Here is a 16617-nt window from a genome sequence, read left to right on the forward strand (position 1 = left end):
TGATATTCGAAACTATAACATGAGAAAGACTGAAGAAGCAGTAAGAAATGAACGCAGCCTGAAATCAGTAGAAAAGAAACCTGGCATAGGACAAACCATGATGTATGGACTAAAAGATAAGAAGGATAATATCATCAGCAATCTCGAAGATACAGTAAAAGCAGGGGAAAAATTCTAAGCGGGCCTGTATACAGTACCCAGAGGAGTCACGATACTTCAATTAGAAACAGTAGTGAACAGGATACAAAAACTCTCCTACAACTAGCGATGAGGTCAGAAGGGCCCTGCAAAACATGAAACGATGAAGAGCGGGAGGAGAAGGTGGAATAACAGTTGATTTAATCAAAGATGGAGAAGACATAATGCTTGGAAAACTGGCGGATCTTTATACGAAGTGTCTATCGACTGCAAAGGTCCCAGAAAACTGGAAGAATGCAGACATTATACTAATCCACAAAAGAGGAGACGTTAAAGAATTGAAAAAATTATGGGACCATTAGCTTGCTCCCAGTATTTTATAAAATATTTACCAAAATAATATCCAATAGAATAAGGGCAACACTAGATTGTGACAACCAAGGGAACAGGCTGGCTTCAGGAAGAGATACTTTACAATGGATCACATCCATGTCATCAATCAGGTTATCGCGAAATCTGCAGAGTACAATAAGCCTCTCTATGTGGCTTATATAGATTACGAAAATGCTTTTGATTCAGTAGAGATACCAGCAATCATAGAGGCACTATGTAATCAAGGAGTACAGAACGCTTACGTAAAAAGCTTGGAAAATATTGCTACATGCATGTGGTATTTGTTTGTTTGAACGAGGCGCGTAGGCGCCATCACCCCAGAAAAGAGGAGGAAGAACGAACTGGGCTCGCGCTGTCAATCTAACCGGTCAGCGCTGCAACCGTTGCTGTAAATATATTCTGTAAATAGTTTCTCGTCTTACTGACTCGTCCTTCGCGTAAGAATATCTACAGAGGTTCTACAGCTACCTTAATTCTACACAAGAAAAGCAGGGAGATACCTATAGAGAAAAGGGTCAGACAGGGAGACAATTTCTCCAAAGCTATTCACTGCGTGCTTAGAAGAATTCACGCTATTAAACTGGAAAGGCTTGGGAGGAAAGATCGACGGCAGATATCTCAGCAACCTTCGGTTTGCCGATGGCATTGTTCTATTGAACAACAATGCAGACGAGTTACAACAAATGATTGGAGACCTAACAGAGAGAGTGTAAGAGTGGGGTTGAATATTAATATGCAGAAGATGAAGATAAAGATAAATAGCCGGGCAAAGAAACAAGAGATCAGGATAGCCAGTCGGCCACTAGAGACTGTGAAGGAATACGTTTACCTAGGTCAATTAATCACAGGGAACCCTGGTCATGAGAAGGAAATTCTCAGAAGAATAAAAATAGGTTGGATCGCATACGGCAGACATTGCCAGCTCCTGACTGGACGCTTACCATTATTATTAAAAAGTAAGGTGTGCAATCAGTGCATTTTGCCAGTGCTGACATATGGGGCAGGGACTTGAGAGCAAGTTAAGGACCGCGCAAAGAGCGATCGAACGAAGATTGCTAGGCATAACGTTAAGAGAGAGAAAGAGAGCGGTTTGGATCAGAGAGCGAACGGGTATAGACGATATTATCATTGACATCAAGAGGAAAAAATGTAGCTGGGCAGGTCATGTAATGCGCTGGTTAGATAACCGTTGGACCATTAGGGTTACAGAATGGGTACCAAGAGAAGGGAAACACAATCGAGGACGACAAAACGTTAGGTGGAGCGATGAAATTAGGAAATTCGTGGGCGCTAGTTGGAATCGGTTGGCGCAGGACAGGGGTAATTGGAGATCGCAGGGAGAGGCCTTCGTCCTGCAGTGGAAATAAAACCGGCTGATGATGATGATGATGATGGAGGTGGTGCCCCCCCCCCCCCCCCGAAAAAAAAATCCTGTGTACGTGCCTGGACCCTGATCATGAGAAGGAAATTACAGAAGAATAAAATTGGGTTCGAGTGCATACAGCAGGCATTGCCAGATCCTGACTGGGAGCTTATCACTATCATTGGAAAGAAAGGTGTACAATCAGTGCATTCTACCAGTGCTAACATATGGGGCAGAAACTTGGAGATCAAGAACAAGTTGAGGACCACGCAAAGAGCGATGGAACGAGAATTGTTAGGCGTAACACTAAGAGAGAGGAACAGATCAGAGAGCAATCGGGGATAGCGGATATTCTAATTGACATTAAGAAAAAAAATTGAGTGGGGCAGGCCATATAATGCACAGGATGGATAACCGGTGCACCATTAGAGCTACAGAATGGGTGCCAAGAGAAGGCAGGTGCAGTTGAGGAAGACAGAAAATTATGTGGGGGGATGAAATTAGGAAATTTGCAGGCACAAGTTGGTATCAGTTGGTGCAGGACAGGGGTAATTGGAGATTGCAGGGAGAGGCCTTCGTCCTGCAGTGTACAAAAATATGCTGCTGCTGATGATGATCTAGCCTTCAGAAGTCTGTAGCATAATTTGATGCATGTACGTTATTACATTATTACAGTAATGTTTTAAGCATCGCTTAAAAAATAAACTTGTAATTGGTTTGTTTTCCTTCAACATAATTTATACCTTCAAGCTTTATTGTGAATTTTGGCAAATCAGGTACAGTAAACATGATGACCTCGTATCGGCAGTGCTAGCTCATGTTGTTAAAGCATCTTCATTCCTTAATCCAGATGAAAATATTCTTGTAGCAGGAGCAGACAAGAAGGAAAAGCAGATTAACGCTGTTGCATTAATAATACACAAGATCTGTGCATTAATTTCGGAAAATCCTAAAGCCTTCATTTAGCATAGCAACACCGATGCACATAAATGCACACTCACAAGATGTTCTCGCAAAAGCAATGTGAAAGCTGTAGCTTGATGGACAACATGTTTTATAAATATTTCCACAGTTTAGTGGCAGTTCAATGGCATGTCACAAGTGTTGCTGAGCAGTCCAGTTGACTCACTGTTATTTAGTGCGCACATCTCCACGCCACATTTCTTTTAAATGTTTTTGGCATCGCATTGTCACGTCAGTATGCACAGCTGTTCTTGATGCACTTATCACATATCCCAAGGTTCTCAAGGCAGGGAGAAAAAAAAAAATTCACCACTTTGCACCACAACAACACATCTTTGCTGCAACCACGAGGAGTCGCACTAAGGTCCCGAGCTGAGTGCACAGTTGGAGATGGATGTGAGCGTGCTGGACGAGTACTTCTTGGACAGGGTGGGTTTTACTGTTCTTTTGCCACAGCAGCTGAGACGCTGGCGCAGCTGCGCAAGTGTCTTGTGCTTGAAAACAAAAATGAAGAACAGGTAGATGCCGTGCAAGGAGTTCAGCATGCCGGCAAGTCCATACAGTCTGTAGTAGCCAGTGATCCAGGGTATGAACTCAAACACCCATATGATGCCCATGACGACCGAGAGCTTGACATACAAGTAGAACCTAGCAGAAAAGGGCAGAGAGAAAAAGAGCTGTCAGCCATGCACGGGCACAGAGTTGAAGTGGCAGCTGTAAATGCACTATATATGTATTTTAGAGGTAACTTGTCATAAAGCAACACATTTAATGGTAAAATGAATGCACATGTTTGGCAGGCCCCTTCGCTATTCGGCTAGGTGTGTTGCCAGCCTTACGCCTATTTAACTCAAGTTCTGCACTGGTTGGTTCCACATTCTTTAGGCAGCGCTGACATGTAGACATGTGACATGTAAATATGCTTTCAATTTACCAACACGCCCAAGAAATGGCAATGTAGAGCACATTGGCACATAAAAATTCTTTCACTGGTCGAAATTAAACCCGGAATTTGTGTCAAGCAATACTCATGATTTCGTAGGAGTTTTTCATGTAAAATTGGGAAGTATAACCGAACTGATGTGTTAACTTGTCAAGAAGGTAACAACACAAATGCAAAGCAATGTCACTTGTGAAAGATGAACTGGATATCACCTAGCTTAATTATCATCGCTCTTTCACTTCTTGCCTGTCGCTTATTTCTGTGATGTATGTGTACTGGGAACCATTACCAACTCGCCCAAGCTTCAACTCTTGCACATTGATTACTCAAGCAAGTCAGGCGTTCAATTGCTGCCATATGCAGTGAAGTGCAACACTGCGTCATCAAGCCACGTGCTGCAAAGCTTGCTTGGGAACACGAGGTCCCGGGGCACCCATGGGACGCGGCAGGCGCGACTCCGTCCACACGATCGAGACATCCGCACGACGAAGGGTTTACGCGACACAAGCCGGACAGGAAGGCGCGCGCACGGTGGCCGCAGGACTCACATCTTTTTGTGCTGCTTGGCCTGCAGGGTGACCCTCTGCAGAGTCTTGGCGCGGTACAGGGCCCACGCGGTCAACCCGAAGATGACCACGTTGCAGAGCAGTATGATGCCGACGGGCAGGTTGAAGTAGAGCGCGTAGGCGAGCTGGCCGCTGAGCCAGCAGCGCACCTCGCCGAACCGGGGCCGGTACGCCTGCGGCACCAGCTCGGTGAAGTGCAGCACGAAGGCAGGCGCCGAGACGGCCGCCGTCGCGGTCCACGCGTACACTGCGTACTGCCAGTAGTGGTCCTCGCGCAGGCGCGGATTGGCCAGCGGCCGCAACGTCACAATGGCCTGCCACACGTCGAACGCCATCACGTTGGTCCAGAAGAACACCGCGAGAAAACTGGTGTGCTGCACCACGGCCACCGCCAAGCACACCCGACGCGGCAGCACCGAGCGCAGCGTGAAGTCCACGATGAGCCCCACGTAGAGCACGATGAAGCAGCTGGACAGCGAGAGCAGGTTCTTGCCGTGCGTGTTGCGCATGTCCGGCAGCACGCAGTACGCGGCGCAGATGAGCGCCAGGAACATGAGCGACACGGCCATGGCCACGGCCAGGTACGGGTAGAGCGCGGTCAGGCCGTGGTCGTAGTAGGAGCCCGCGCGGCTGGCGTTGCTCACGCGCACCGCGTAGTCGTCGCCGCCGGCGCCGATGGCCGTCGAGTTGCCGAGCAGCGCGAGCCACGAGTGGTTGTTCTGCAGCAGCTGCAGCACCGGGTTGCGCGCCAGGTACGCGTTGAGCGGCCCGCCGGCGCCCGGCGCGCCCGCGGCCTCGTTGGGCAGCGAGACGCGAGCGGCGCGCAGCAGGCTGCGGGCCTCGGGCGTGGCGTTCTGGAAGCGTCGCTGCACCCAGTTGAGGTAGATGCTGTCCAAGAACATGCTGATGGCCATGCGCCTCGCACGCCGCACGCCGCCGGCCACATCCGGCCGGCTTCTGGGCTGTCGCGGGCCCCCGCGCCTGAGCAGAGGGAAGGAGAGAGAACGTGAGCCCCGGTGGGACCTTTCTTTCCTCGGACGGACGGTGTACCGTTATCTGTAAATTGTAAAGGAAAGGCACAGAAACTCTTGCAGTCTCGATCGATGCTTCCGACCATTCGGGTGTGGGCACTGAGGAATAGGTGACCCGAAGATCCTGCACCTCTGCGTATACTTCAGATTTGTGTGAAGAAGGGACGCCTGGGAGGAACCCGCTTTTGAATGGCTCATCACCTCTCCTGGAAGAACTGCATCTTACGAGCAAGCTCACCGTTTACTTTGTCCGATATTTCCCGCGGTGGTTCTCCGTCCTCCTATAGTGATCTTGATTCTACCCTTAATTTCAACGATGCGGCGCGCTCTGCGAAATTGGTGACTGCAGCCCAGCGGCGCGATGCTTGGAGCTCAATTCCAGCGGTGTATACGGCTCTCGCGACGCCGCTTCGCTTCTGCACTTCGTCTTTCCGCGGGTCAGTTTTATATATCGGTGGGAGTGAAGACGCGACAGGGTCAGCGAAAGGGAAACTTGACGAGCCGGTGGGCGGCCGCAAAAACGAAAGCGGCGCAACCGCGAAATCTTATAAATAACCCGGGTCCACGAAGAGCCCTGACGCTTAGCTTGGATTGCTTTTCTTTTATGCGCGACTTCGCATAGGAGCAGGGCTTCCCACGCGCGATAATGGATGGATGGATGGATGTTATGAGCGTCCCCTTTGGAACGGGGCGGTGGCTTGCGCCACCAAGCTCTTGCTACTATGCTGCCTAATATCCTACCTAGGTTAACCAATGAGAAAAAAAAACACACTATGAACTACCACGTACAAATTTTCTGATACCCTATTGCGAACTGTGCTTCTGTACGTCTCCGTCCTTTGTCGTTTCCCTACTTTTCTTCCACCAATCCTCCAATCGATGCGCGAATCCACGATGCGCGCAGCGCGGTCTCGCGGCGCGTCCCATAAGCTGCACCTGTTTGTGTCCTTTGCATGCATCCCCTCCCTCTCCCCTTATTCTTCCCAAGTGGGCACGTGAGTATATAGGATATCTTGATGCCCTGCCTATCCGTTCCTCCCCGGCCTGCCGTCATCGAGGCATCCTAGTACGACAGTGGCCCGAGGCTTTATCGCCGCGGCCAACGGCACTGGACGCGGCAGCCACAGCGAAAGCTGTCGATGCCGGCGACGGACAGTTCAAGGGCGCCTTCCGCGAAGGCGCTAGGCGTGGAGAAACGGCAGCAGCCGGTGACGACACCGTATACGCGGCAGCAGAGTCGGTTGTTTCTATAAGCGGCGAGGCCGTTTGTGCGTACTGCTATTGCAGGGCGGGGTTGCGTAAGGACCGGCGGTTTGCTTCCCTTTGTGTATGCTTGCTTTTTCGCGGCTAAGTTTCGCGAGCGCGTTATGAGACGAAGACCCTTCACGCGCGCGTGATGGAACCGACAAAAACAAAGCGCAGGAAACGTCCATCGCATACGCCCTCAGTGATTGACCGTTGTCTTAACGTTACGCAACGGCGAGCGTTCTTGGCACGAACCCTAACGAGACTGTAGCCCCGACTTGACTGACACCTTTCCGTAATTGGCGGTGTCTGGCCGCGGGCGACTGCAGGGCTGGTCCTTTGTCGCCTTACCGTTCGCGCCTCTAAATATAACCCTTCGAAGAAAAAAAAAGGGGGGGGGGGGGGTTGCCCGCCGCACCGTGCCCGTACGCGTGCCCCCTGCAAGGTCTACCATGAGACGTCATGTGTGAGGCTCCGACGAATCTGCGGCGGTTTGTGTGTTTCTCTTGACCCGCACTTTGTTAGCGTGCGTCCTATGCATGCACGCCTTCGCCCTGGTCTCCATTACGCAATGTTTTGTTATTTCTTTTAGTTCTTCATAATGGAGGGTCCCTGTAGCCAACAGGTGTAGTGCTGAATTGAAGACGTATACGCACGACGTGTTGATGATTGCACTACTGGAACTCTGAATCAACGCGAGTCTTTCTTTATTTCTTCGACACCTTTGGGAATGAGGGTGCTGCGATGAGATAGATAGTCTACATGTGCTTGTACTGCCTCGTCACGCCTTAATAGAGAGCTTTAGTTTCTCTGGTACCCCCGTTAACGCAGGCGGATTGGGCGTTTTACCGGAGCGTTGAAGCCAGCTGGTGGCGCAGAGCTCAACTAGGCAAACACAGAGCTCACATGAATTTCAAGTGGTTCCAACCAAAAAATAACTTTATTTTCACGACGTTTCGCAACCAACTCGGCTCCTCCTTCAGTGGAAGTGACGACAGGGATGTCCAGGCGCAACATTTAAGCTTTCATGGTCGAGTTGGAGTTGGTTCCGAAACGTCGAGAAAATAAACTTACTTTTTGGCTGGAGCCACTTGAAATTCATAATTAACCCAATCAGTCACTCAATTCTGTCAAAATTTTTAACTTCAAGAGCTCATATTACAGTAACCAACTGTATTCTTTTACGCTGCTGGTCTAAATTTTCGCAGAGGCGCAATTGTGTCACGATTTGCCCCTGCCGGGGTTGGTTGATGCAATTGTTAGCCATCCAACGGTGGCTAAAAGAGCTCTTCGTCTGGTTCAGCTCACGTTTACGTCTCCCGCCCATCCGCCCATACTGCCGCCCATACTGCCTCCCGCCCATACTGGACAAGCTAAAGCAATAGCGCTTCGTGTTTCAGCAGCAGCTGGTGCGTACGTAACGCTTCAAAGGTCTGACGTACGTGCTTATGATTTAGCATTTGCACCGGACAAGGAGGCGACTCGCGACCTGTCGCCATTTCGTTTTCATGGTGGTCCAGCGACTTCATTTAGAGAGCTGTCTTCTCCACTTGCGTGTGTGTTTAAAGAAACCCAAGGTTCGTCGTGCTTGCGTTTCTAATAGATTATCCACGTCCATTCTACATTCGTTGCTGCGGTTGATCTGCTCTTGTTGCTCGCTGACGGCAGCTAGATTCGCGGCAAACGCACACGCGTCTGGTATACCTTGCCACGTGCTGCTCGAGGTCGCCTCTCATCTATGGTCCTGTTTTCCCCCATCGCGAGTATACGTGCACATTATGGCGCACGCGCCGAGCAAAAATTGTTCGCGCGCAGTGGGCCGTCAGATTCCTCGATGCCCGCGCCGCCCCACTGCAACTCGCATATAGTGTACGCACTGCGATCGACAGTCGTCTGCCCCGCTTGAGGGCTCATCGGCCGCTCGCATCTCTGCGCTTGCGTCGGACGACGACGTCGATGCAAATCGTGCGGACGCCCAGCCCCGCTGCCCCGGGCGCACGCAGCCGACCGTTTCCGCGGCGGCGACGTTGACTGCCGCTGCGCGCGAGGACCCGAGGACGGTGTGCGTGCGTGCCGCCGTCCCTTTCGTGCGCGACGCGCGGACCTGTCACTCCACGGAGTGTTGAACGGAAGGGGACCGCTCCGCAACAGCGGGCGACGGACGGCCTTCTTCCTTCATTTGCTATTGATGAGGGGCCGCGGTTGCGTCATACCTGTCGGTTCGGCCCGCGTGTGAGCGCCGGTACACGCGCGCGTTTTGTCGGATCGGTGCGCACGGTCAGCGGAGCGGCTTTCGAGGGGCGGTGAGGTGCGCCAGCGGCCGTCACTGCTGGCGAGGCGGTTCGTCTTGATTGTACTCCGGGGCAGAAAACAATTGCCGTGAACATTGTTGACGAGCTCACCCGCCGTGGTTGCTCAGTGGTTATGGTGTTGGGCTGCTGAGCACGAGGTCGCGGGATCGAATCCCGGCCACGGCGGCCGCATTTCGATGGGGGCGAAATGCGAAAACACCCGTGTGCTTAGATTTAGGTGCACGTTAAAGAACCCCAGGTGGTCAAAATTTCCGGAGTCCTCCACTACGGCGTGCCTCATAATCAGAAAGTGGTTTTGGCACGTAAAACCCCAAATATTAATTAATTAATTGTTGACGAGCTGCGGTACGCATTACCGAATAGCAGGCGCGCTAACACGGACACGAGTGTAGAGAGGAAAAGGACGGGCACAAACGCCGCCTATCAACCGAAAGGTCGCACAGATGGCAGAAAGGAAGGTAGACACAAAACTTGTCTGCGCATGCTGGAGGGAAAGCCGCGCCAACCCACCAATCGTGTGCACGGCGTTTGCGTTCGTGTTAGGACGCCTGTTCTTCAGTAACATGAATCCATATGCGCCAACTTGCTCAACTTGCACTCGTCCTCGGCTGTGTTATATGTTGCTCTATACTACACGGCACTGCGCGGTTTATTCCGCCTGCCCGTCGATCGGCGCGGCCCTTCTGGCCTCCGCGCAAAGCGTCTGCGTACGTACGTGGCCTCCGGGATCGCACCGGAGTGCGTTCTCTGAGGCCACTGTCCGTGGGGTAATTATTCGTCTCCGTCGGTGACTTAAGTCTTGAGGATTTGCTGGGAAAACGTGGTTTTCGTGAGCGCTTATATCTTCTAAGCTGGGAGGCGCTTGTGTGCACGGCCAACGTCGGCTAAGGCCTATATTTTTCGTCAAGTAAGCGTGGACTTCCAGGTACCCGCTTTTTGAAGTGATGTTTTAAGTGTAAGTATATACTTTTGTAGGATGTCCTTGAGGGTGTTAGATATGGAGCTGTTTCCTGCGATTACTTCGAGTTCCCCAGACCACATCGGATTGCAGCACAGCTAATTGAGGAATGCAGAAGCAGGAAAGTGCATTCCAGAGAAGCGGCCGAGCAAACAAGTTTAAGGCAACAAGTTCGTGCGTCGCCGGGATTAGAAGGGGGCCTCGTACAATGGAGCTCAATCGTCCCCCTTCGGCTTTGAAGAAGGCATCTGCTACCGCTGCGGAGCCGAGCCACCGGGTGCAGGTGGGCCCTTGTGCAATGAAGCATGAGCGCCCCCCCCTCCTTCTCCAGCCTAGAAGAAGTGGATTGCCAGTCTGCGAGGCAAGACCGCAGAGAGCCGCCAGGTGCGACACCGCGACACGGGCGCCTACCATTGGCTGAAAGTGGCGTCATCGGAGCGGACTCTCCCATTGGTGAAACATGACGTGACTTACAGTGCACGAAGGGTGTATAAGAAGCCTTCCAGAGAGACCTGAGCTTTCTGGGACATGCCCTGATTCCCTGATTCACCTCTCTCGAACTTCTTGCCGCGGGCCGCAGCGTCCGAGTTGCTGCTGGCCCGTAATGTCTGTACAACTGTTAATTGACGCTCACCTCCCTGTATAATATGTAAATAAATCCCTCCCAAGTTTTGGGTTTTCATCCCGAAGTCCCGTCCTCCAACCCCTACAAGGGCTAGTTGGTTCATACCTATAGGGAAGTTAATATTGCATGAAAAAACGAGGACAAGCGAAAGGAACATTCAACACACCACGAGCGCAGCCTGCCAACTGTTTGGCAACCAACAGTTGGCCCAAGCTCGTTTAGCTTGGGCCAATCGTAACGTTCTGGACGGTTATAACGGGCCGCCGAATAATGTGCGACGTTCGGGCTCTAGAAAGAGCTGTAAGGCGCTCGGGCCTTCCCGCCGAGCCTTTGAATCACAACGAAAGGTATTTCATGCTCGAGGAGTAGCCTCTCGGTAAAGTGATCGCGATAATGAGGGGAACGTTTTGTCTGCCTCTCTTCGCACCTCTTTCGCGTAGCTGAGAGTAACTCTCGTGGGAAGCGGTTTCGAAAGCCGCCGTTGGATGGAGTCCATGGGAAAACGTGACGCGGAACGTCCTTTCATTGCCGCGTGCACGAAACAACCAAATCTGCAAGCGGCCGCGATGGCGTCGTGAAGCCACATTCTCGTACGGCCATGCGGTAGTACGCGTGCGCTTCGAGGTCGGGGATCCGCCTGAGCGGCTTGTCTGTTCACATCGTGTGCACCGCTGTATATCTCGCCGTCTGTAGTACGTCGCGTACTTCTCCATACCTCTGTCACTAGCATCAGTCGGAGCCCGGTGTCTAACGCTTGGAACTGGCCACGTTCGTCTGCTGTGCAGACGTGCTATACGGCTTGCGCCGTTTCATCGAACGCTTCCCTCCGTGGGTTAGTCCTGTCGGTCCCGTATGCATGGCGTGCTGTACGTGGTCATGGCCTCGATGAAGCGTCCGTGACGACGCTCTTCGCCGAGCCCCATTGTGTGGGGCTCGTTTTCGGCGGCGTCGTTTCCTCGTTGGGACTCGTGAGACGTGGCGCGCGGGACGAGCCGCGAAGCGACACGTCGCAGACGTGTGGCGCGACGACGGGCGGCGGAAAATTACGGCCGCTCTGCTATACTTCGTGGCCTGCGCGTATTCTTTCCTCCCTATTGCGCGGTCGCTCGCAGGCAGCGCACAATGGCGCTGTGTCTTGAACGGGTCGTTCTCCGCTGTATGGACAGAAGGACATTGTGTGACCGCGTAAACGGTGCATGCGCTGCGATCGCGCTGTTGTGCCGTGCGCCTTGCCTCTTCGAGCTCGACTGCGGGAACGTGCCCGCTTTACTGAACGACAGGACTTTTGTCGTCGCCGTAATTGTGTGACATTACTACGTGGCACCTGATACGTTAGCGGCTGCTTCTTTTGCGAGTAACGTACCGGTTGGCATCGTGTGCAGAAACCTTTCACCTACTCTGCGTACTTGTCCGATTGTGCAGGCTATTCTCGCAAGGGTACCTTATAGGTGGTATGCGGTACTTCGGGTGAGTCGGGAACCTGTCGTCTCAATCTTCGCCGGCCCTCCTCGAGTGTAGCTCGGTTTCTGCGATGGTCATGTCTTGGAATAGCGTTGATAACTATCTGCCATCTTTATTGGTGTAAATTTTGGGCTGGTCCACCACTAATTCACCTCGGACATTGGGCTTACACTCGCTCCGATGCAGCTTGAAATTCAGAAGCCAACTTCTACAGCAGCAGCGATAATCGCTAGAATCGCTTCACATGCGAAGCTGCATGTTTGCGGTCTTGCGTATTAAGTGTCCCACCGCGGCAACCGGTGGTGACTGAATGACTCTGACGTACGGAAACCGTTAGGGGATCTTCCCTTCGATCGATGCATAAGTAGTAGACGGCGCCTCCTTGTTGCGTTTAAACAAAGCTGCGAAGTTAAAGGGGGAAAGTGAGTCATCAGCTCTCAATGGCGACTTTTCCTGTATATATCCATCAATGGCGCGCCTTCGCAGAAGCTTCTCGCTATGCAATTCGCGTCAGCATTGGACGAAATTCATAACGTCCTCGCAAACGATGAACCCTCGTCATCACTTCTGATTCTTGCAGGAAGCGACGCGGCTCCTACAACAAGCCCAGCGCAAGTGGGGACACCACTGCGAGTTGGTGTGATGACATGATGAAACATGACGAAAAATAAGGCAGAGCGCCGACTATCATCTAAAGTTTAGTGGATAAACACATAGATATATGTAGATTGTTGTTGGAACATGCTGTAGCAAGGTTGGCAGTTTGGCGAGTTGCTATACGGATCCATGTTGAAATGAGCGTAACGCGAAAAAAACAAGAATGGGAGACGAATGGACAGAAGTACTCGTGGTGTTTATTCGTCTCCGTCCTTGATTTTTCGCGCTGTCCTCATTTTTATCCTACATATATTGAAAAAGACATATCTATGTTTTGAATCTGCGTAGTTCCGTCTATTGTCCTTTGCTTCCCGTCTTCTTTCGCGCAGTTCTGTCATGCCAAGCTCCCTGCATCACCGCTGGTATCGCGCAGGTAGAAGTGTGCGCTCCAAGCTATGTGTATCCGGTTGATGTGTCCACCCTATCGTCGGCGTTAGATGGCGTAGGAAGAAAAAAAAAGATATGAAGCTACCTGTTTAAAGTGACACGAGTGGCCGGACGATGTGCATCTGTGTAGCGCGGCGTGCTGAGTCAGATATTTGTCCCGACTCCCATAGACGCGGAAACGTTTGCACATATACTTAATAGGTGCTGGAAAGGCCTCGGTCGAGGGGCATTACGGGGAAAGACAATGGACCTTGGTGGCACTACATGTACGGCCTACGGCGGAACACATCTACACTCTTCCGCCGAGTCGTCCGCGGATGCGGACTGCGAGATTGCGGTTTTCTCGTCTCAGCTTGCAGAACGAAGACTACTCTCAGTCCCGAGACTTGCAGCTACACGCTGCGCCAGTGCATGGGCTGTATACTCCGTCGTATGCGCAGTTTGTGAAAGTTATAGCTATAGAGCGCAAGAAGCGCACTTTCGCTTCGGTAGAACTCGCAGAGACTGCGCGAACGGTGTCCGGTAAGAAAAGGCTTCCGATTTCAAAAAGGTAAACCATCGGGGGCTGAAAACGACACAGGAGGCGAAGAAGACGGCGGAACGCTGTCCGGCCCTCTTGTTCGCCTGTCGAGTGTCTCGCTGTTATCTACTTGCGCGATCCTGGGCACCGGCTCGCTCAGCTCTACAGTATAGTTGCTGCTTTTCTCGTTGGTTCGACTGAATACGCAGCAAAAGCGCTACTTACTCTAATGTGCACCTGTCTAGAGCTTTTCGAATGCGCTCGCTGCGAAAATACATTCCTATAACGTGCATCTACACATATGCATGTCCGCAGTGCGCAGGTCTGCGAGCGATCTCCAGAATGACTCGCAATTCCAGGCTACGTACGCGCCCGCTTCACGAAGAAACCTTGTATGTTTTAGCGAGTTCTCTAAACTTACGTGACCGCCGACGCAGTTGTTATGCAACGTTTGATTCTTTCCGCTTATTCCGCGAGAGAAAAGCGCTACTCGCCGTGATGGTCCACGCTGTTTCTTTTCTTTTTTTCGGCGACATGGCGGCGCGCTGCCGACCTTGTGAACGCGGTTGTGGAAAATTGATTGCGGCTCCTGCAAAGCTGGCTTTACTGCAGAGGTTTACTGTGGGGTAGCTGACTTCCTCCTGCTGGCAGTGAACTGTTCCCGTGAAGTCGGTGCAAAATGTTATGCGAAAGTTTTGGTGTGGCGCTCTTGTAGCGTACCTGTTTGTTGCGTTGCTGTTTTCCCGAAACAAGGTATTACTTTACTTTCTCTTGCGTAGATATTCGAAACGTTTATTTGCCCTATAACGTTGCATACCTCCCTTTCCCTGTCAAGAAACGGCAGCAGCTCTGCGCCGGCAGGCTTTCTCAGCTGGAAAAACACCGCTCACGAAACTGGTTTTCGGACCGTGATTAGTGGGTACGAACGGTCTTTCTTATCATTCGCACGGTCCACCCAACAGGCGGCAGCAGCAGCGAGAAGAAGCTGCGGCCCGCGTCATGTCGTCGGAACCTCCATCGGGAGCGATAAAGACCGCGCACTTCGTGTACGAACTTAGTGTACGCAAGCGTACTCGTAGGTGTCGTACGAAGACCTGCTCACTTGCAAGCGGCGCGCCCCCCGAAGTACATTCGCGACGCTCCGGGACACGGTATCGCAAGACAGTAACGGAGTAATATATATGTAAGTTCAAAACTCCCGCACATAAGCCTGAACGATATTGTTTCGCATCCGTTTGTTTGCAACGCATAAGAGTTGTCTGCGAAGTGGTCCCCATCCTGAGCCTGTAGACACCAACCCGAGTCATTGCACCGAATCCGTTCGCCGCTGTATCGCTAACTCGTCTAATCAATCTTGCAAGCCAGCTTACCTGTAGGAGGCGGTGGAGGGATCCCAATCGGTGTAGTATATCCAGAGACACAAGTCGCGCTGTGAAGACTGCGGCAAAGCAGCAGCACTATGGCAGCGGGGGTCGGCCGCGGCGGGCCAATGTCGTCAACCGCGCGGGGTGATGGTCGCTCGCGTGTGGTTCTACATGCTGTCCAGGAGTAAAAGGGGGTGGGGGGGGGGGCGGCCTTTGTATCCGTTGGCGGTCGCACAGGTCGGTCTCTGCGGAAGAACTGGCCGAACGGGGGAAGGGAGGCGAAACCTTGGCGCCGCGCACTCGCTTGCTCGGTCGTTCTCCGTGTGGCGCTTTCCGTCCGCCGCTCGCAGCGTGTTGTAGTGAACTGGTGGTCGCGGCGGCGGCCGCGTCTCCCCCCTGCGGCGCGGACGGACGGCGGGGCATCCGCCTCCCCCCCCCCCACCCTCCCCATTCCACTACCCTCGCTTTCTCCAAGGGCGCTTTCGCCCATGTGGGCCGTCGCGCGACACCAGGCTGGAAGCATCATTCGCTGCCACACTTTCGGTGTGAGAGGGAGGAGAGGTCGCGTTGGTCGCGGTGACCGAGAGCGTCTTTATTGGCTTTGCCGCGTACACCGTACATCGCGGAAGGGGGACATGTCTCGTGTAGCAGATGAATTGCAGGTTCTTACGCTCTCGGAATTTGCTTTATGTTTTTTTTTCTTCGGTGCTGCTTACAATATTGCAGTTTGGGACTTATGGGATGTTTCGTTGGTTTGGCTTCAGCCCCTGGCTCTCCTCTGTTGTGGCGCCGTTCAGTTCTGGCACCTTCCGTGACTCAGTGACCCTCAGGGGTACCAGTGTGATTTCGATACTAGGCCCGCAGGCATGGTGGCATGCCCACTTGGTTGATGTTTCGGTTCTGTCTAGCCAACGAAATCGTGTATTCAATGTGGGGAGGTGACGACTTGTGTGGGTATATCGGACGCCGGGACATCGCTCGTTCCAGGTGGTTCGCCAATGCTCAATGGGCAGTGGCGTAGCCAGGAGGTGTCCACACTGGGCACGTGACCTGGTCAAGCGTCTGCCTCCTCCTCCCGCTACAGGAAAACAATTTCTGGCTACACTGGTGCTCTTGTTTGCATGTGAGATGGTCAGCGTCGACCCCTATTCGCTGTCGGCTCGTGCCCGTTAAAGATTTATGGCATATCTTTTTTTTTTTTCCATAGCGAAGCAAAAACCTTCCTTTGATGGAATTTTTAGAACTTCTTATAAGAGTCTACAGCGCTGTACGACTGTTTGGACTTGTGGTTCTTGCTCAAACTGCGACTCCTTGAAATTTTGACCGTTCGCGGTGCTCCAAACGTCCTGAAACATTCGTCTCCACAGCTGTCACTCTCATTTTTTGCTTAATGAAGCGTATCGTCGCCATCGTCGTCGTCAAACACGTTCCCGTAATGGCGCCAGGGACGGATTACGAAATCAGTAGGGCCGAGGCTCATGGTGCCTCCGGGAAGCCACTTCTCCCGCCTCACCGCAAATGGGTGCGGCATCCCACTGCTTATCTAGAAAATCCTCGGGGCTAAAGCCATTTCAGCCCCGTCCTCAATTGAGCGCTGAGTGGCCCTGGAATCCTTCGGACCATTTCGCTCCCGTTTCTTTCACGCCATGTTTCCTGTCAACCGCCTTGCTTAATTCCTTTGCCATTTAATT

General features: G+C 52.3%; 2 protein-coding genes across 12 annotated transcripts in view; one reads left to right on the plus strand and one right to left on the minus strand.

The window, feature by feature from the left end:
* The window catches only part of LOC135913055 (rootletin-like), a 308691-nt gene that overhangs the window by 5696 nt on the left and 286378 nt on the right, over positions 1-16617 (plus strand). The window lies entirely within an intron of this gene.
* LOC135913054 (G-protein coupled receptor Mth2-like) lies at positions 2932-15299 on the minus strand. The gene is made up of 3 exons (XM_065445704.1): positions 14933-15299; positions 4349-5347; positions 2932-3505 (listed from the first exon to the last, which is right to left on the minus strand). The coding sequence occupies exons 2-3, from the start codon at positions 5278-5280 to the stop codon at positions 3217-3219; spliced, it is 1221 nt and encodes a 406-aa protein (XP_065301776.1). The 5' UTR covers positions 5281-5347; positions 14933-15299; the 3' UTR covers positions 2932-3216.

This window comes from Dermacentor albipictus, chromosome 1, assembly GCF_038994185.2.
Source record: "Dermacentor albipictus isolate Rhodes 1998 colony chromosome 1, USDA_Dalb.pri_finalv2, whole genome shotgun sequence".
Lineage (NCBI taxonomy): Eukaryota > Metazoa > Arthropoda > Arachnida > Ixodida > Ixodidae > Dermacentor > Dermacentor albipictus.